The 21,831-nt window shown below is 42.9% G+C and overlaps 3 protein-coding genes across 4 annotated transcripts; 2 read left to right on the top strand and 1 right to left on the bottom strand.

Moving 5' to 3' along the window:
* On the top strand, window positions 1-6,812 carry tmem151bb (transmembrane protein 151Bb). Its single transcript, XM_086049496.1, has 2 exons — window positions 1-471; window positions 3,132-6,812. The coding sequence occupies exons 1-2, from the start codon at window positions 370-372 to the stop codon at window positions 4,539-4,541; spliced, it is 1,512 nt and encodes a 503-aa protein (XP_085905622.1). The 5' UTR covers window positions 1-369; the 3' UTR covers window positions 4,542-6,812.
* A 740-nt stretch (window positions 6,813-7,552) lies between these two features.
* On the top strand, window positions 7,553-10,533 carry mtres1 (mitochondrial transcription rescue factor 1). 2 transcript variants are annotated; one of them, XM_086050161.1, is made up of 4 exons: window positions 7,553-7,678; window positions 8,206-8,647; window positions 9,999-10,071; window positions 10,158-10,533. In XM_086050161.1, the coding sequence occupies exons 1-4, from the start codon at window positions 7,660-7,662 to the stop codon at window positions 10,338-10,340; spliced, it is 717 nt and encodes a 238-aa protein (XP_085906287.1). In that variant the 5' UTR covers window positions 7,553-7,659; the 3' UTR covers window positions 10,341-10,533. The 2 variants fall into 2 exon arrangements, with proteins under 2 accessions (XP_085906287.1, XP_085906288.1); XM_086050162.1 differs by lacking the exon at window positions 7,553-7,678 and adding an exon at window positions 7,687-8,107.
* Window positions 10,534-11,201: 668 nt separating this feature from the next.
* bend3 (BEN domain containing 3) lies at window positions 11,202-18,506 on the bottom strand. The gene is made up of 5 exons (XM_086050160.1): window positions 18,356-18,506; window positions 17,728-17,801; window positions 16,411-16,465; window positions 15,380-15,552; window positions 11,202-13,814 (listed from the first exon to the last, which is right to left on the bottom strand). Exons 3-5 carry the CDS (start codon window positions 16,460-16,462, stop codon window positions 11,595-11,597), a joined length of 2,445 nt encoding a protein of 814 aa, XP_085906286.1. The 5' UTR covers window positions 16,463-16,465; window positions 17,728-17,801; window positions 18,356-18,506; the 3' UTR covers window positions 11,202-11,594.
* Between the last annotated feature and the right edge of the window lie 3,325 nt (window positions 18,507-21,831).

Genomic DNA, 21,831 nt, shown 5'->3' with positions numbered 1-21,831 from the left:
GCTACCTGCATGCCTCCTGCTTACCTCAGCACCACGGAGAGCAACCCTGGCGACTGTACACACGCCACGAACGACGTCGTCCGCTAAAAAGAATCGCAGGTCAAGCTACCAATATTCTGGACGCCGCTTTGCTATCGTGTTACTGCGGCACATCGTAAAGGGGGGTCGAGGGGAGTTTGGGATGCGGGCTTTCCCATACACGCGTATCCATCTTCGAGCTACCGCATTCACATAGTTGGCTCCAAGATGCGTCTTGCGCTATTTCTCGCTTATACCTCGTGCTCTAGCTGCTGTCAGTCATGAGGAGTGTGCATTAGCGAGGTGCTCCACGGCACGCCTCTTCATCCTCATCAATCGCCCATCAGCATCATGTCTCCGCCAGCGTCGGCTGCGACGGCCAGTGAAAGCACCACCACCACCACCACCGCCGCCGCCGCCACCGTCGTGTTTGAAGAAGACACCAGGGAGGAGGTATCGTCTTAACGCATACATCTTGTTGTCTTTTCGGGAGAATGTAAACCAATCCATGTGCATGCGTTCACGGCTTGCGATGCTAATGTGGAGTCATGTGTTTTCACAGAAGGACTAATGTGACATAATCAGCCTGTTTGCTTTTTAACATGAATAAATCAATTAATAGATACATAAATGAATAAATAAATCACGAACCAAATAAATAACACAGTGAAACCCAACACTAGTTCTCCATGTTCGGCAGACTTGACATATTGCGAATTCTTCTCATTAGCTGTGCGACTGTCTCTATCCAAAATAGTAAAGTAGGCTTACACAGTCAACATTAGAAATATGCTAGGATTTCTGTCCCATAAGGTACAATAATATACCGTACATGCCCGATACGAGTCATTGCTGGAGTCCCGTGCAACAGCCAAAAATGTTAAGTATTTCCTTGGAAGTCCAATACACTCTCACATCAGTGATGAGCCACCTCATGCCTGAAAGCAGATTGATTTGTGATTTTTTTTTTAGTGAGGATAATATTTCAGTGGACAGTATAATAGTGTCAATAAAGTATAATAATGCCAATAAAAGTGGTAACACAAATTATATTTACGTCTCACACTCACCAAAAACTTTTATTACACACAACAAACAAGCTTTGTACTGTTTTTCTTGTGTATGTGTGTTTGTTGCCGTGTGAGAGGTTTTTGTGTGTGTGTGTGGGGGGGGGGGGGTGTTTGTCAGTGTTTTTTTGTTTTTTTTTGGTGTGTGTGGAGGTTTATTGGTTGGTGTGAGAGGTGTTTAACTGTGTGTGTGTTTGTTTTGTTGTGTCTGAGTGGTTTATTGTGAATGAGAGTTTTTTTTGGTGTGTGTTTTTGGTGTGTGAGATTTGGTTTTGGTGTGTGTTTAATTTATATGTTCAAAGGTTTTTGTTGTTGTGTTTTTTTGTGTGTTTGTGTGAGAGAGAGGTTTTTGTTGTGCATTAGAGTTCTTTTTGTGTGTGTTTGAGAGAGGTAAATGTTATTTTTGGCCTTAACGGGACCTCACCATGTTGGTGACGCGTGCACAAGATAACCAATAAAAGATGTGACACACAATCAGAAAACCAGGGCATCTATACAGAGTTAACTCCTGGTGCAACTTTCAGTCCTGCAATTAAAACACAACATCCTTTCAATCATTTGCTCCAGCGCTTGTCCTGATCAGGGTTCCAGGATGAGCTGCGGCTTTGGGCAAGAGGTACACCCTGGATTGATTGACAGCGCACGGACTGACAACCAGTCCTTCACACTCACATTCACACCTATGGACAAAGCAATCAATTTACTTAAAGGGTCAACCCAAACATATTTTTTTCAAGAGTATGTTTGATGCAAACCCACTAGTTGAAACAAGGCATTCCGATAGATATTGCGTTTGTGGAATAAGAGTTAATCTACCCGTTTTTAGCCATCTCCGGGGGCGGCCATTTTGTCACTTGTGTCGACTGCTCAGGGTTCAGGTAACAACCAATTGTGGCTGACATGTTTTCTGAAGTTGAGCCATGATTGGTCGTGTTGTTACCTGAGCCCTGAGAAGTTGTGATGTCATTTTCAGGTGACAGAAGTGACAAAATGGCCCCCTGAGATGGCTAAAAAGGGGTGGATTTCTTGAAAAAAACGTGTTTGGGTTGATTTCTTCTTTAACATGCATGTTTTGGGGATGTGGGAGGCAGCCAGAATACCTAGAAAAAAATCCACACAAGCATGGGGAGAACACGGCAACTCCACACAGGAAGACCAGAGCCAACATTGGAAAACCCAAACCCAGAACTATGAGGCAGACATACAAACATTGCGCCACTGTGCTGCCTAAAACATAACATTGTGCAACAATAAACAATAAGTCCAATTCAGTAATGTGTGGTACGATGTAAAATGAGACTGCAATTTCTGTCAGTAAGTTGAACAGAAAGAGAAGATGTTACAAATAACAAGAAAGAAATTCACATTAGGTGGCTGGGACTCTACCATTTGCATTTTAGGGCTATTGTGGAAAATAATCATACATGACACCTTGGCTGTGAGAGTGGGGAGTCCATTTGTTGACTGAAAAGTACAGTTTATATACCGTCACAAGCAGAGGTGGGCATTTTACTCAAATTTCCCGGTCCGTTTAACACCTTCCGCCTGCAGCCGGGGTACCCTTCCGCCATCCGTCTACGTACTTGTCAATAATAATCTAAATAAATAATAATCGCCCATCGATTCATCAAACCTTTAGGGGGCAATAAATGTAAAATACTGGGATGAATTAATGTATGCAGATTTACATTTAAGCATTACTCATTTATGGACTGTGTTTTCATCTACACATGGGAAATATTGTGAATGACAACTATGTAGTGTAAGTGTTTGTTGTGATTGTTTTAAGGTGTTGTCATTTTTGTTGCGCATGTTGTGCATGTTTTTTTTTTATCATAATGTATTGCACGGTAAAGCTTGCTGGTGTAAGTGGACTCCCGGAAGAATAGCGGTGCCGTCTTACCAAAGCTAATGCAGATCCCAATAAATGAGATGAGACACAAGAAAGACGCAACAATCAAGACAATACCACTCGCATTTGTATGCCTTACAAGGATGTCCTTGTAACACTTTTTATTGATTGCATTCTTTCTTCTTTCTCCGCAGCAAAAACCCCTCAAGCAATCTCTGAGCAAGTCGCTGTGTCGGGAGAATTTCTGGAAATGCCTTCTCTTGTCCGTTCTCATGTACGGCTGCATGGGCGCCATGGTTTGGTGCCATGTGACCGAGGTGACCCGCCTCACCTTTGACAGTGCGTTCAAAGGGAAATCCATGATGTACCACGACAGTCCCTGCTCGGATGGCTACATTTACATTCCTCTGGCCCTGCTGGGCATGCTCTACTTGGTCTACCTGGTGGAATGCTGGCACTGTCACGTGCAGAACGAGCTGCAGCACAAAGTCGACGTGGATGGCATTTACGAGCGAATCCAGAGAATGCAGCAAGCCAAGCCTTGCATCTGGTGGAAGGCCATCAGCTACCACTACGTGCGTCGCACCAGGCAGGTCACACGCTACCGTAACGGCGACGCGTACACCAGTACCCAGGTTTACCACGAGCGAGTCAACACTCATGTGGCGGAAGCCGAGTTTGACTACGGTCACTGTGGAGTGAAAGATGTCTCCAAACAGCTGCTCAGCCTGGAGAAGTCTGCCCTCACAAAGATGCGCTTCACCAAGTGTTTCAGCTTCGCCAACGTGGAGTCTGAGAATTCCTACCTTACACAGCGAGCCAGGTTCTTCACTGACAACGAAGGCCTCGATGACTACATGGAGGCCAGGGAGGGCATGCACCTGAAAAACATCGACCTGAAGGAATATGTCATGGCTCTGTCCAACCCCGAGCACCACCCCTGGTATCTGTCCCACTATGTCTTCTGGTTCGCCTCATTCCTCACCTTCTCGTGGCCTCTACGAGTGTTCACAGAGTATCGCACCGCGTACGTCCACTATCGCGTCGAGAAACTCTTCGGACATGATTACATTCCAGTGACGCCGTGTGAGGACCGGCCATATTGGCGACGAATCCCTCGCGTCAACACCATCGACAGCACGGAACTGGAGTGGCACATTCGGTCCAACCAGCAGTTGGTGCCCAGTTACTCGGAGGCGGGCCTCATGGACCTAGCCCAGTGCCCCTCCGGTTTCAGTGGCATTCGGCAGAATTGTGAGCGCTGCCACAGGGCCATCAGCTGCTCCTCGGTGTTCTCCAGAAGCGCCCTCAGCATCTGCACGGGAGCCAGCTCCCGAATCCCCTTCAGCGGCAGCCGATTCTCCTTGGCCCGACGCTACGGATCGCAAAGAAGCTGCTTTTGGAGGAGCGGGAGCTTGGACGACCAGGAAAGTCCCAGCGAAAACACACGCTGTCTGTCGGCGCGCCTCACCGCAGACGATGAAGAACCCCCGGACTACGACGACGCACTGTGCTACCCGGTGCTCATCGTCCACTGCAGCGAGAACTGCCACAACCACAGGTCCTTCCACAGAAACGGCTCTTGTGTAGAGACTTCACTATGACCGTGTGAAAAAACAAATCCAGAATATCTGTAGCATACAAACACTTGGCTGCATGTGAGATACAAAAACAAACGCCTAAATCCTGAATGTGTGAATCAGCAAAGCAATAAGTGTGATCAGTGATGTGTGAAACCCCCACGCGGACAAAGACTGTTAACACTGTACATCATTGCCATAGCTTTCGAAATCTCGATAGATAAAAGTGGCGCTGCAGTTACCTCAAGAGAGCTGGACACAAAAAAACTGTTGTCATTGAAATGTGTGCAACAAATGCATCATCAGTGACCAGTTACTTGGCCAACTTTGGCCACCAACTTTGAACTACAGCAATAAATGCAGAAACCCGAGTAGAATCATCTCATGTGTAAAGTCAAATGGAGAATGTTAGTTGCACTAATGCATATCAAAGGAAGCAGAATGAAATCAGAATCTATGCCACACAATACTCGCCTCTTGCTTTTATTTTTAGTTGATTATTATTATTATCATTATTATTTTTTTTTTGTGGTTTACTTTCATAATCTGTCCATTCATTCATTTTCAATATGGCTTGTCCGCATTACCGTCACGGGTTAGCTGCAGGCTCCACCTTGGACTGGTTGCCAGCTAATCACAGGGCACATATAGACAAACAACCATTCACCCTCTCATTTGCACCTACGGGTAAGAGAGAGTCTTCAATTGCCCTCAGAAGAACGTTTTTGGGATGTGGGAGGAAGGCGGAGTACAGGGAGAACATGAAAACTCAACTCCTTATTCTAATCCCTTGAGAGAAATTCTATGTACACTTTGCTGCAGATCATACACATTTTTTTAGATCTTTGTCAGACTTTTAATGTTTTTGCTAGCATGACACAAGAGACTGAAAATTGTGCCATACCATGCATCTGCCCATCTATTATCGAAAGCGCTTGTCCTCGTTCGGGTTGCGGGTAAGAGGCGGACGGAGTACATTCTGGACCAGTTGCCAGCCAGCCGTAATTCTGTTTGCTCCGTATGCTTCCAAAAACCTTGAGCTGTTTGACTGTTATATAGGAAATTCATTTGAATTGTTTTCACCACATAATTGCTTGCAGAAGAATAAGCAATTTTGTAAGTGGGAATTTTATTATTTTGCAAACTTTGGGTATGATATAGGCTACATACATATGGTACATACTGTACAATGAACTTGACTGTTGTAAGTGAATTTGATCATGTTGGTTCAAAGATACTCCCTTCAAGTGTACTTTTTTTTACTACCAACTGCCACGATCTGAAAATGACCCGTCAACTGTATATCACCTGCATGATTCTTGCAGATGGATGTTTACATTTTACACGATGAAGCGGTTAGAAACCTCATGACTGTATCTGTCGAACATCTGCACTCAGTGTGTATTTATCTGCAAAAAATATCATCAGGACGCCAGATTCATGTCCACAATTGCATAATCATGTTATATTAACACAATGTGTTTAACAAACATAGCTGATTGTCAACCACCAGCGATGCTTGGTGCGTATCAATTATGTAGCTATAGAAAAAGGAGTTCCTGCAAAGTCACATATCCATCCTACATTTCTCCAGCTCTTTCAAATACGGTTTACATACAATTAATGCAAATATGTTTGTGCACATATGTTTACACACTTGGTACACCATAGACATTTTATATATTTTTTGTATAACATGTAACTGGTGAACATAGTCAAGCAAATATTTAGGATTCAGTGTAGTCAAACCAGTATTATGCACTTGAAATTACAATAGACTATGACTTGTACTGAAGATGAATGTTGATGTAAATTCGTTGAAAAAACTGTACTACGATTCTCAAGCTGATATATTGGTCCCCAACCACCGGGTCATTTTGTATATATTTGGTATATATTGTTGCAGCGGTGGATATACTGTACGTCCCTACCGGGAATACGTCAACACCCACTATCTGCACCACACTGTAGAAGAATGGTGGCCGGTCCGAAATAAACCACTCCCTGGTAGAAAAAAAGGTTGAGGACCACTGTTGTATTGCATTATACATAACAAATCAAATTTGTTACTTCTTGTACAAATTTACATTATTACTGTCCGAATATTCAAATGACTAAAGGTGATTATATTTAAAAATATGTAAGCAATTCTATCTTATGCTGGAAAATATCTGCAATAAATGTCAGTACAAGATTGTGTGTTTAAATGACGGAGCTGCTTCAGGGGGACAATCAAGACACTTTTTATACTTTAGTCTTTATCCATTCACCAATTTCCTACCTTGTCCTCAATAGGGTCACTGGTAAACTGGATTTCCCACAATGGAATGCACCAATCACAGGGCTCAAATGTCATGCCATGTCATCTTCCAAACCGCTTATCCTATACAGGGTCACGGGGAGTTGCTGGAGCCTATCCCAGCCGTCAATGGGCGAAGGCAGACTACACCCCGAACTGGTCGCCAGCCAGTCGCAGGGCATACATAGACACTGTCACTGAGCGGGAATCGATCCCACGCTGCCCGCACACAACTCAGGCGTGTGTACCACTACACTATCAGGGACTCAGGGCTCAATTGATAAATAACTAAATAAATACATAAATAAACATTCACACTTGTTGACAATTAGTCTACAGATGAAAACTAAACATGCATCAACCTATGCATGTTTTGAAAATGTGTGAGGAAACTGAAGGACCCAGAGAAACCCATGCATGAACGGGGAGTAGCCTACATGGTCAGACCTCAAAACTGTGAGGCAGATATGCTAGTAAAAACAATAGACCAACGTACTCTGCTACTGCACTTTATATCATCCTAAAATTAGAAAATTAAAAGCATTTTATGTATTTTTTTCCTCAAGCACAGTCCTTATATAATAGTTATATTTTCTAATTCATGTGGTTACCGTGTAAATAATTTTATCGTGTTAAAATGGAAATGTATTTTGTGTTATGTTGTAAAGGCGTGTTAAATAAGACAGATATGAAACACAATAAAGGCGGATTAATGAAGACAGAAATGAAAGACAAATAAACAAAGCCTTCCGTACTCTCCTAGACGATAGGTGGCAGCACTACTGTCTGACAGCTGATGTGATACAAATATGAGTCAGAGACGACGTATTAACACGACAAGCTATGCGAGGTTATTTTCTAGGTGAGTGACTACACGTGTGCGTCCTTTCACTTCAATGATATAACATAGCACTACGATTTAGCAGCATAATGAAATATGATGTTTATCAATCACGGTTCCTGCCTAAATTTGAGGGAAAAAAAACACGATGAGTGTTCGCCTCGGTTAAACAGAGGAAGCCGATCAAAAACATGCGGAAAAAGCCCAACCCGTAGCCGTGTGTCGATTGCTTTCAAATTATGCGTGCATATTAGTCTGGGCTTGAAGACAACGGATGACAACACAGTTTACGTTCAACACTCCCACGTCATTGATATTTCGGCGAACCGAAGATGTTTTTTAATCTGATGCTTGTGCCAATCATAACAACGAATAAACGACGGTAATCTCGCGAGACTTGAAAGGTCGACAGAAATGTTTTCATTTCAACTAACGAAAATGACTTGTCAGGTCAGTAGTATTTTGGCATATTACACGTCCACTATTTAGTGGTCTAGTTTTCTTTATTTCGTTCCTTTTCATTAACTATTAATAACCTTGGTTTGTAGTGACTGGGTGGGGCTCCAACATGCACAGTTTGGTGGTACAAGCTCTTGCCATGAGACAGCTGGGAAGGCTGAACCCGCGTCATCTACTGGCTGCTGGATATGGTCCTGCACAGGCGGAATGGTGTCCCAGGACTATCCATACACGCCAGCTGTGGGGCTGCTCCGCTTACCCCACACTGGGCTGCCACGGGCTGGCTCTCTGCAGCAGGGATGCCGTCAGGAGGTGGTCTGTACATCAGCTGAGGTTCAAAAGCAACAGGAAGAAAGGTGCTGCTAAACCAACGCATGAAGAAGAGGAAGAAAGAGACTCCGATAGCAGCGATTCTGAGGAAGAGATGGATGAGGACCCGAACATGCCAAAGGACTACAAAGACATTGAAAAATATGTGCAGTCCTTCCGTTATGATGTCATTTTAAGAGCTGGCTTGGACATGGCGCGCAAGTAAGTCTCACAGATTAGATACACATGACAAAAGCTTGACCTGATATGCTGACAGCTAATAATGTGATCTTTTTACCCTGCTAAGAAAAACAGCATGGTTTTGTTGTGTTTTCTTGCTGGTATTGCTAGTATCACCAGCTCCTGGCAGTGCCCCGGCAACATGCTGGCTGGTCCTGTGGCTCAGTTAATAGAGCAGGTTGCCCAATGAGTGAAGGTTCGGCTGTTCGAATCTTGGCTGTTTTGTTTTGCTTTTGTCACCAGCAGGACTAGCATGAAAACACCAAAACCATGCTGATCTATGCTGTTTCTTTTAGCAGGGTAATAATATCACGTACTGTTACTTTAGTATACATGTTAGACTTTACACCAATCTGATCAAGTGTGTCAAAATCGGACGATATTTTGCATTCTATGCAAAATTGCTGATCGACTGTAAATTTGTGCGATCTATCAATGATGCCATTGATCGGCTCTGCAAAATAAGACTTTACAGCAAACAATCTCGCTCACTCCGGGATCGTTCTGTGCTGACATAGTGTATATGTGAGCCCAAGAGCTCATCTATTTTAGCTTTGACGCGTGTCTTCTGAGCAAAAAGCCCTTGTGCTGGGAGGCAGGAATCCCGCCTCTGCATCCTCGGCCAGCCAATCACAAAATAATAGCATTCGTGTTGTTTATTTATTTTTTTTGCGTGTTTGTGTGTAGGTGGGAGGGGGAGGGTGGGGGCTGAAAGAAAAATCTTTATTAGTTAGGACCTATTATTTTTTCCAATACATTTTCATTATGGCGGGGGTGACTGTAGCATAAATATACAAATTGTTTAAATAGAGATATTGCTCCATCTTCTGTTCGAGTATCGTTTTTTTTTTAAACTTCTTATCGCTGATTGACCCCAAAAACCCTGATTGTGTGTGTGTGTATAAAAACAACCTCTGTCAGTTTCACCTTTAATCTTTACCCCCAAGGACCACATGAATAGCCCATTGGCCTCTTCTAAAAATAGCTCGCCAGTGTTGGGACATGTTGATTTTCAAGGAATGTTGTAGAAGTGATCATTTCAACATGTAAACAAGGGCAGATATGACTGGTAATAGAAATAATGTTTTGCATATTGGTATTTATGTTTTAAAATTAAATATAGCCTAATAATAACATGAATAATGGTAGTTGGAGCACATGTTTTTTCAGAGGTTTGTGTCAAACTGGCCAGTTCTGGTCAAATGTCAGGTAAGTGAGATTTGTTGTCATCTTGAGTTTAAGGAAGATGCTTATTTTGGTTGCAATAGCATGTTCGAAAAAAGAAAGAAAAAAAAGTGCTCCATTCATCCAATTACCTTTTTCTTTCCAACAGCAAAATTGAAGATAGCTTCTACAGTAACAAGCTCAGATTAAATGGACAAAAGCTAATCAAGAAAAGTAAAACGGTGAGTGTTTAACAGCAATGTATTTCTACCACTAATTTCATACATTTCATGTATTGTTTGTCCTGACAAATATGTTCTATATTTAGGTGAGAGTTGGGGACACTTTGGACCTGTTGATGTCCGAGAACCAAGATACCAACACTGTTACTTTCATGAGAGTTGTCCTGAAAAAGGTTTTAGGTGAATCCACCAATGCAGAAAAATACAAAGTTTCTTTAAGGCGCTGGAAGTTTATAACATTACCCAAGGATGAGGCCTTTAAGCACTGAGGTTCTTGATGTTCCGACTGGAAGACCACGGGCCAGTTAAGGCCACTATATGGACATGGTCCACTGTACATATAATATCCTCTGTGATGTGTCGACTAAAGTGTGCTGGAGGCAACTGGGAAGATGAACAGTTTGGATTCCAGACATGGAAAAAACATTTCCCAGCAGTGCAATAAATGTGCACGTGGATGAACTTTGCATTGTTTGATGACTTGACTTGTTTACCAACTTCCAACTGTTTTTGATGGAAATGTTAAAGATGGCCATGTAAGATAAATGCACTGGCAGGACAAAATTGTGCATTTTTAACAGGTTCCTTAGTTTAGGTACCTTTTAAAGATGAAGTCAAAAAACGTCTTAGCAATACATTCTATGCACCCCCACTAGTCTAAAAATGGCATTCTGATTAATATTGCGTTTGTGGAATACGAATGAATCCACCCGCTTTTATCCGTCTAAGGGGGTGGCCCTTTTACCACTTTCCGTTGACTCAAAATTACATCACAGTGCCTAAAGAGCTCCGCTTGTGAATGTCACGACCTAATTAGAAAACAGGTGAGCCGCCGTGGTCGCTACCTGAGCCTGTAAGCACTTTGTCCTTTTCAGTCAACAGCAGGTGGTAAAATGGCCACCCCCTGAGATGGATAAAAATGGGTGGATGTCTCATTTTCACTGTTAAACAGTCTGCTGTATTTGGACTAGTGGTGAACATATGTAAACAATGTTTTCGACTTGACTTGTTCTTTAATGCTACTGCTGCCTGCCAAACAAACTGGCACAGGGGTGTCCAAGTAGGGGCAATTTATCCGTGTTAATGTGGTACATTATAGTTCAATGTCTGAACAAGGATCAAATCGAGAGTCAAAGTGTCAAGTGATTTTATTAGAAATAAGTGCTCAACGACTGTCATGTTAAATTTTCTGTAATATAAACCTCTATAACAAGGCTTAACAGCATGTTATTAAAACAGGTGTAACAAAGCAACATCAGGAACTGAACATTTCTGCTCATTTAGAAAACTATACTATGAACTACTGTACTTTTCTTCTTGTTGAAGGCTACAACAATGTTAGCTAAGCTATGACAGTTTTGGCTTAAATAGCTTTTGTCATACATGTCGAGCTGTAGCAGGACTAGGAGTTGAGCAGAAGAAACACGTGAGAGGTTGGCTTGATCCTAAAAAGGACAGGTCTGTAAAGTGAAGCTTATATGCTGTGCAAAAACGACAAAGTGTGTGTCTGGGGGCGGCTGCAACTACAACACAGAATTGGACCTCTTGGCCTTCTTCAGAATGTCACACTTCTTCCGATTGGGGCGCCTGCAGCGTTCATCGATGCTTGGCACGCACTCGTAGTGCCACACTTCCTCCATCTTGTCCACAGGATACACCGTTTCCACGTAGTGACGGATCAGTCTGAGGCGCGCAGGGTCCAGCTGCTTCTTGTTGCAGGCCCCTGAATGGTTGTACTGCAGCCGCAGGTTCTCCTGCGTGAAGAGCTCCGGGAAGAGGCGCACCAACAGTCGGGCGGCAAAGTTCCCAACCGAGAGGCTCTGCTGCACGATTTCCCGAACCTCCGCGTCCGAGAGGAGGTACGCTGGCGGAACTGTGAAGTCGGGTTTGGAAACAATCAGTTCATCCAGGGGAATTTTGCAAAAGTCTTTACTACTCTTCTCGGGAGGTACTGTGGGAATTTCCGGATCCTCCCTCATGCCGTCTGGGTGGATCTGGTTGAGGAAGAAGTCCTGCTCTGCATCGTGACCGTAGACTTTGCGGTGCTGCAGGTAGGATCTCCTCTGCTCCGTGTCGCGTCTCCGGCACCTCTCGTCAAGTTTGCCCACAAACTCCAGCATCCACACTCGGTCGTTCCTGGCCTGTGGGTAGACCAACTGCACGTAATGGCGGATCAGGTTTACGCGCTGGGGATCCAGCTGCTTTTTCCCCAGAGAACCGCTGCAGTTGTACAGCTTCCGCGTGTTCTCGTGGGTGAAGAGCTCAGGGAACATGAGCACCAGCAGCCGGGAGGCAAAGTTCCCAATGGACAAACTACATTCGTAGTTACATTTCAGCTGCTCCTTGGACAAGAGAAACTCCTGGGGAACAGTAAAGTCCGGTATGGGGATCTCCAGGTTGTCAAAGTCTATCGGCGATAGCAGCGACTTTTTGGACTTGCGTGAGGGCCTTTCATTGTCACACATCTCTGGAAGCTTCAGGACAGAAACGTCCTCGGACATGCTAGCCAGGTCGTAGCGCTCATCGTTGATGTTCTCAGGTTCACTTCCATTGCCGTTGCTGTGAGCACCGTCAAATGCATCATCCATATGCTGAATGCACACCTGAAGCCAGCTCTCCTCAGGCACATCTGGAAAATTGGTTTCCATATACTTTTTGATGATTTCCATCCTGTCCGAGTCGAGAATCTGCTGACCCGCGCTGTTCCAACAGTTTGAGCCCTCGAGCGCTTTCGTACCCTCTCGAAAGAGCTCAGGGAACAGTCGATGCATGAGGAAAATGACAAAGTCTTCCGGGGAAGAGAGCTCATCCAGCTCCTCTGTGGCTTGATCGTTGAACATCCCCACCAAGCTGCCCTGCTGGTTGTCTTGAGAGAGGTGCTCCCCTCGACCTTGCGCATTTAGGTAATGATAGGTTGGAGAGCGCTCTGCATTTATTCCGTCTCCCGCCATTGTCTGCTTCCTGAGCAGCCGAGCACTCTCCATGTCCCTCTGGGCCCAGAAGCGATTAAAGAAGTCATTAATCTGAGGGAGGCACTCTCCCTTCCATACGCTGTTGTTCTTGACTGAGGGATAGCACGCCTCCACATAGTTGCGGATCAGCTGCAAATGTAAAGACTCCAGCGATCGCTTGCTTGCCATGCAGTCATGGGAGCACTCCCTGGCTTTCAACAGCTCAGGGAAGAGATGCACCAGCAAGCGACAACCCAGCTCTCCAGCATTGGATGTCTGCTCCATGAGAGGATTCAACTCTTCGCTTGTCAGCAGATATTCCGGTGGAGGCTGGAATTCCGCCACCATCGGCACTGGTTTGATCTGCTTCTTTATCCGCATGACTTCCAGACTCAACAGGTCCACCTTGCTGTGCAGCTGAGTCATGCTGGAACTGAGGCTATTGAGAATGAAAAACATTTTCTCAATTAGAGGATAAATGCTTGAGTCTTTTGACCACGCTTGGCCGGAATTGTCCATGCTTGGAAATGCCTCCGATAAGCCATTTTCCTGGGAATTTAGGAGAGTGGAGGAGAAGAGGCTGTTGGAGTTGAGCTGATTTCCAGGACATTGGCCTGCTTGCTGCTCTGCACTCTGTGCGTTCTTCTTCTCCAGGATTCTGTGGGAGATGCTGAAGAGAGGCTTTCTGTAGGAAATTCTGGATTTGCCCTGAAGGTTGTCCCTCATCTCCCCACTTGTGCTGAGACACAGAGGCTCGTGTCTGCTGCTTTCATCTGCCAACTGCCGCCTCATCTAGATACAGTAAATAACAAAACGTGTGCAAAATTAGTGCACCATTTCAGACCTGACAAGTAGGGCTGGTTGATTTAACGTTCTGGGTTCGAAATCGTGATTGTCCGATTGTACAAAGCTGCTTATTTTTAAAAGCCGTCTTTCACTAATCAGAAGCGGCTAACGTCAATCGAGTTGGTTTAAAAAAAAGCGGCGCGTTTACGTCAAACAGCGCTGGGTGCTAAGCTAATTTTGCGCTGCACAACGTCTATGGGCAGCAGCTACGAGGTGCACATATCTTCTAAATAACTAATCCTCACCTCTGTGCTTTATTGAACCATTTTAAAACCCTTAAAAAAGGACTGTCTCCCTCACACAGACTCTTTAGTGTCCTTGCATTATTAGAGTAATAGCTTTTAAGGTTTTGATGGCATGATGTACTTGTAATTAAAAATATATATATATATTTCTAAACTTTACTGTACTGTATTACAGTGAAACATGATTTGGAGAAAATATCTGGGAAAATTTGCAATTCAATCATTTCCTAAATTTGTTCAGCCCTACTGGCAACCTTTAGGTACACATTCCTAACTTTAGAGGTAATGTTATGCGTGTAGCATGAAAGCTAGCTGTTTTCTCTGAACTGTGATCTGCTTCTCTCAGGCTGCCGGTGAAGTCCGTGCACATGACCACCGCCAAAGAACCTTCAGCAGTGCACGTTCGTGCAGCTAAGTTACCAAGCAGTGAGTTGGCTTGGCCTTTTATGCGAATTAGTCACACGGTTGGTCATGCGCTACACACATCTGTGTAGACTGCACAGTACAATAATGAAAGAACCGACTTTACACATCAAAGTCAGCTAGCTAGAGTACGTGTTGTCCTAATCCCGAGCGACAATACATGCATAGCAAACAAACAAAGGTTTTAAAAGGAACCCTGACTGTAAGGACACGTTTGTTCTATATGATTCGTTCGGTCGCTAGTAGTAACATAAGATCAAATTTTCAAAAACAACTTCCAGTTTAATACATTTTGTAGAAACTTTATTTGCATGTACGGCACCATTGTTGTTTACGGCACAATGCATTCTGGGCAGTGACAGAATGGTTGCTGACTATATTGCTGCTCTCTGCCGAGCACAGCAAACCGCGAACTACTACTAGCAGCAGCGAAAAGGAGTCAAAATGCCACGCTGTTCGTCTTTTTATATCTTTTTAAGATGGCGCCAACGCAAATGGTCGCCCCTGTGATGAACTCTCTAGTATTGTCTTTGTTGTTGTGATTTTCGTCCCTTTTTGGCCCTTGCGTACACAAACAGAAGACTTCTCTAAGCATTAGTGAGTCTACTCTTGGCCATTTTTCACCAACTTTCACAAAACCATAAAGGTTTTTGGTGATAATGCTGGCCGTGCTTTACGGTGCAAGCCGACGGAGCAGAAGGGGGAAGCGAGCCACTGTGCTAGTCAGGCTCTGACAGCGTGGATTTTGAATGGTAAAAAGTGCATGGCACTTGGTTGGTCTTTATTTTCAAATTGGGTGTCCTAGATTAGCAATCAGATTAACTAGTCTGTGGAAAAACTCACCTCTCCTGCCACTCTGACTCTCTTGCCACTTGACAAGTGTTTGGAGTCTGGTTCCATTTCTGAAGAAGTTCGTTTACCAGCCCCAGTGGTCCCAGGTGAGCCTCCCCCACGCTCTCCGGGCGCCCCACAAAAAGCAAAGTCCTCAGTCTCATCTTTTTGAACTTGCTTGTGTTCTGTCAAAATAAAATTATCATGTCTCTTTTATGTTCAGCCACATTGAGAAACAGTGATATAGAATTAACTTCAATAAGGGGGGGGGGGGAAACAATGTAGGAAGATACCGGGTTTTCTCAATTATTGGTCTTCAATCTAAGTGTCTCTATGCCCCAATTAATCGCTGACTACAATAAACACCACACCTCAAATTAAAATATCTCCCCTTTTATTCCTCACAAGAAAATAACAGGTGGTGCCACTAAGTGGTTGTAATGACCTTTACATGACATTTGGCACCATGTGTGGTGGTAAACATCTATTCCTCAACACACACGAACCGTGTGGAGCAGGCATGGTATCTGTAAAGTTAAAGTTTCAGGACAAGTGCCGCTGTATGCAGCACGGAGCATCCCTTAGCAAAAATTTCTGAACACTTCAACGGACCCGAAAAATAAATGGAATCAGGACTAATGAAGACCGTGGTACCATAATTTATTTGTGACGAATGAGAACAAATATTCAGTAGTAGAAAATGAATTTGGAGAAATAAAGGCCTCCAGTCCCCTCTTCACACTTGGTGAGTAAAACATTGCCTCCCGCCACGACATAAATACAGATGGACACTATACATTTTTCTTTTCAAGTTACTGTGTTCTGTTTTTCTATTAGAATGTGTGCTCATAGACTCCCTTTGCCTGATAATACTTTGAAAAGTGTTATGTCATTTGAAAAAGACAAGGTATGTATTTATACAAAATCAGACCAAACTAATGGAATCTAAAAGCACAGATAATGTAACAAATTATTTTATATTTGTCATTTGATTGTCATCAGTAATGGTGACACATTCAAGTTTTGAAAAGATGCTTGCTTACCCTTTTCAAGCATTTTTTCATCTGGAGCTTCCCCATACTTGGAGGAATTCATAGCCTGCAAGACAACAATCATCAATATGATGTGCTGTAAATCAAACATTGCAATACACCATAATAACTACTCGCTAAAAGTTGGAGATTTTACACTTTCGGGGGAAATTTCAGAATAACCCGAAAATAAAATACACAATAATCTTCACATTTGAACTTAAAGCAGAAGTCAAGCCAAAAATTGTCTTTACAATAATATGTTCGGTGCACCCATACTAGTCTAAACACGGCATTCTGGTTAATATTGCATTTGTGGAATATGAATTAAGCAGTAAAATCCACCTGTTTTTAGCCATCTCAAGGGGCGGCCATTTTAGCACTTGCTGTCGACTGAAAATGACATCAAAGTTGCTCAGCTAATGACTAATCACAACTCACCTGTTTTCTAAGTTTGGTGATGTGACGTTCGCAAGGCTGAGCCCTGAACAACTATGATGCCATTTTCATTCAACAAGTGGCCAAATGGCTGGACCCTGAGATTGATAAAATGGGTGGATTTTGCTACTTATTTCATATTCCACAAACACAATATAAATCAGAATACTGTGTTCAGACTAGTGGGGCTGCATAGTCCATATTCTTGTAAAAAACATTTTGGGTTAAATTTCCGTTTTAATTGACCTCTAAATTATTGAATGCCTAAGTCCAACAGTTCAGTGTTTCAATACTTTTTTGCAAAACCTGTTCTGTGTGAAGGATCTTAAAGATAGGTTTCACAACTGGTGTTTGATCCATGAATCCACCAAGACATTTCCAAGGAGGTCCACTTCTCTACCTTTCTGTGACTCATCCAGCCTCTGTGTGTCTTTGTGTCAGCCTGGCCACTTCCTCAACTCTCACAATGGGAAAGTACTCTTTTTGTACAATTGTTGAGTTTCATCTTGTTCCCATGACGTCAAAATGTGAACACCATGATGAAGTGGGTTAATTAATAACAATAATGATAATAATAATAAATCTGATATAATTAAATACCAATTCTAATTGAACCAAGAAATGTATCGGTCCATTCATGGATCAAACACATACAGTTTGCAGTTCAGCTCCTTGTTAGAGAACAAATTGCACAAACAGTTGGACATGCACATTCAAAGTTTGGATTAAGTAAAACTCATTTGAAAATGTTACATATTATTTTAGGTTCATCTGAAATTTCACCTAAAAGGCCAATATCTCTATTTTTCCTGAGTAGTGTTTGTATTTATTGCTTCTATTTGACTTAACCTGCTATACAAGAATCCGATATTAAACCTTTTTTCCCCTCACCTGTAGAGTGTTCCAGAGTTCTTTTAAACCAAGCTACATCTTTCATTTGCGTTTGTAGTCCGTCTGCCGTAGAACTGTGAGTGAAGAAACAAAGACGCGTGGGAAACGGTGATCGGTGAGGTGATGTATTGTCTTGTGCGGACACATGGCCGAACATTGCTGGCTATGAAACAGAAACGTGGCACATCATGTCATCGAAGAAGCCGTTAACTTGTCGATGTTGTTGCGCACGCCAGCACAGTGACACAGCGTGCGGCGTGTGATCGCATCATGTGTCACTGACTCATTGCAGGCGAGCTGATGTGACGCCGATTCGTCAGCTGGACGTTCCACACTACTTCCGCATTCCATCGCCCGTCACTCTTGTACAAAAACACCAGCAAATCCTGCAGCGCCGACAGCGGCTACTAGCAGAGCAAGGCATGAATCATTTCTTGTTTTTATGCCCAATTGAGTCAAATGAATCGGCCAGTGGTGTACGATGTGTGAATTCGAGTGACGCGACGTGGTTGTACCGTGTTTGCGTTGACCAACCCCTCGTCCTGCTAAAGCTATTGCTAATTTGACGGAACAGGGCTGGAAGAAAATAAAAGAAAAAGAGCAAGTGTCCGTGTAGTTAAACGCTCACCTTCATGAGTGCGTGCAATCCTGTCTGGCCGTGTTTGCACAATGTCACCGCGTATAACGGTTGTTGCCGTTGTTGACCATGATTTCCCCCCGTCCCTCCACTCCTGTGCTCTCTCGCGTGACGTGTTGTGACGTCACATTGCGCGCGACCGTCTCATTTCCGCACAGCTAGGTGAGCTTTCTCCCTAACTATATATTTAAAAACAAACTAACAAACAAAAACTAGGGGGTATAACGTTTCTTCTTGTTAGTGATTTTGTTCTAGAAAAAATACCGATTCAATTGTCTGACTTCCCAAAACAAATCATGTTGTATTGGAAATTGTTATACATAGACAACTACTCCATGCGACTGCTCTTTGGAATAATGGTTACAGAAATAAATAATAAATAATAAATAAATAAATGCAATTTTGTCACTTCTGTTGACTGAAAATGACATCACAGTTGCTCAGGGCTCAGGTAACGACTAATCATGGCTTAGAAAACAGGGGTCGCGGGGAATGGCAATATTATCATCCCCCAAAATATGGAATCATGAAAACAAGCAAAACAAAAGACTACTTCAACACACAACTAGTACTTTGTTGCACCTCCTCTGGCTTTTTTAACAGCTGTCAGTCTCAGAGGCACGGTATGGTTGAGCCAGGATTGCCATGTTTTCACTAACAGGTTCATTTTATATATTTTTTGATCAGGAAAATGAGTTGGCATTTTCTATTTTATCAATAAATTTGGGGGAAATTAGGAAGTAAGTGACTCCATGAATAACGCCTCTTAGAATATGGCCGAGTGGAATTAATAAGGCAAATTGCCGCTCCCCCTACCATTCTATCCTTGTTCGGTCGTAGTCACTGGAGGGACTGATTACAAACTCTCCATTGGAAATCATTGTACTTTCATTGCTTATAACGTCCAAAAACGGTGATCAATCGGCACCAAAATTATGTGGACATCCCTACTAATGACCATTTCAACATATCAAATGGATTAACCTCTCCATGGCTGATTTATATGAGAATGAGGAAATGTGGAAGTGAGCAGAGCTACATAGATTTAGCCTGGGACGAGCGCACAGTGCTTCTTTACCTGCTGGGAACATTCTTGAAAAAAATATGTTTGGGTTGACTTCCACTTTAAGCACTTTATTCCAATAGTCTGAATTTTTTATATATGTTCTTTTCAAAGTTCTTTCTGGCAAGACGCATCAGATCAAAGTTCACAGACGCAAAAATGAAGCATACCACGAAAAGAACACTGTCCCCACTGTGAAACATGGAGGAGGCTCTTTTATGTTCTAGGGCTGCACAGGGTAAAATGAAATCTTAAGACTATCAGGGGATTCTAGAGAGAAATGTGCTGCCCAGTGTCAGAAAGCTTGGTCTCAGTCACAAGTCATAGGTCTTGCAACACAATAATGACCCAAAGCACAGAGCTACAAAACACCAACGAATGGTTAAGAGCAAAACACTCGACTATTGTGGAAGGAAGAACAGGGGGCCAAAATATAAAATAAGTCTCACCTTAACTAACAAAAATCCTGATTGCCTCAAAAGAGAGTGCAACCTTTTTAAAAAAAAAATGTTTCTTAAATAATTTTTAAAAATCTGTGGAACCACAATTCAAAAGCAATGGCAGATATTTATTGGTTAATTTTCGTTACATTTTTATTTCTTATTACTTTTGACAGACTCAATTTATTATGTGACCACCGTGGGTTTTTCTTTCAATTACAGAGGGGGACCATACCAACAATTTTGTCCCAAAGCGTAACTGCAAATCCGTGCACGCAACTTCGGCTTTTACTCACGATTCATATTATATAGGCAACAGCGTCCTCAAGTGGCAAGATTGTGTAGTAACAGTTTAATGGATCTGCACTCAAGATCTCTTGAAATCATTTATACAACGGTAAGATAGATATGCGTAGAAAGTGTCCAATATTTTATTCAAATACCTTCGTATTGTTTCATGACACCAATGGCTGCTGCTGATCTTCACTGCATGACCACCCCAACCACCGAAGCCCCCCATCCTGTCCTACCAATCTTGGCAAAAACATTGAAATTATTAATATGATACTGCATGCTTTCTTGGTTCTGGTAAGGGTAACTAACAGTTACAGTATGCAGTAACATACAAATATAAAATATTTGTACAGTGTTACAATGTCTGTCCAGGGCCTTCTGAATCAGTGGTGCCGAACTTAAACTATTTACAATGAGACTGTTTCTTCAAACAGTTCAAATTTGTCCTCACAGTTACCAAAGTGCTTGCCCTACAGCAGAATTTTTCCATCCTCTGTTTAGTCAGAATCAATTGTTACAGACAACTTGGACAAGTCATACAAGTTTGTAGCGATCTGCATACATTAATACTAATGTATTTAATGTAATTTCCTGCAATTCAGTAATAAGAATATCTATTATGTCCGATGCATTTTATTTATATGATTTGTTTTTGTTGTTTTATTGGATGTTGCCCTGAGCAAGAACGGTGTTTTTCACTCATCTTGCCATGAATACAGTTATATGGTTTCCGTAATTGTGGCATAGTGGTGGTATAAAGAGGTAGATTAAATTGGGTACTTCCCCTGCATTTGCATATTATAATTTTTCATGGTTGGTTTTGAACAGAAGTCATGCAAAAATGACAATCAAAGAGGAAGTCAACCTAAACATATTTTTTTCCAGAATAGTCCTATGCAGGCCCGCTAGTTAAAATACAGAATTCTGATTAATATTGCGTTTGTGGAATATAAGTTAAGCAGCAAAATGCACCCACTTTTAGCTATCTCGGGGGGGCGGCCATTTTGTCACTTCTGTCGACTAAAGATGATATTGAAGTTTCTCAGGCCTCGGATAACGACCAATCAGCTGAGCTGTTTTCTGAAGCTGAGTCATGATTGGTTGTTATATGAGCGCTGAGTAACTTCTATCTCATTTTCAGTCGACAGAAGTGACAAAATGGCCGCCCCTTGAGTTAGCTAAAATGTCTGGATTTCTCATGTCCCACAAACGGTTGACTTCCGCTTTAAGCTTTGGTCGGCCACATAAAATGCCGACGCAGAGGGCCTGGTCTGGCCTGTGTCTTGCGGGTCTTAAGTTGAACACATTGGTTGGTACAAGTGGTTGTAGCCATTTCTATATAACAGAGCTGCGAAAGCGCTTTTCTATGACGACTGAAGCGTTTCGGTGAGATGAACAGAAAATTCCATTTTAATCACTGCCCATTTCGTGCACATACTAGCAGCCAATGTTCTGTCCCTTCAACAAATACGTTGACAGAGAGACGATCTAAGAAGTGAGTGTGTTGGCTGACGTGATTCTCATTAGTTGGTTAATGAGCTGTCTCCGTGGCGTTCTGGCCTGTGTCGGCCAACAGTGCAAGAGGAAGCGCGGCCCGGGGTCAGCCAGGCGACGGCATGCGGCACTTAACACAGGAAGCAGCTCGTTAAAGTGTCATTTTTAGCCAATAT

This window comes from Filicampus tigris, chromosome 13, assembly GCF_054856515.1.
Source record: "Filicampus tigris isolate MCC_2025a chromosome 13, RoL_Ftig_1.0, whole genome shotgun sequence".
Lineage (NCBI taxonomy): Eukaryota > Metazoa > Chordata > Actinopteri > Syngnathiformes > Syngnathidae > Filicampus > Filicampus tigris.
This window is presented reverse-complemented; position numbering and strand designations above follow the sequence as displayed.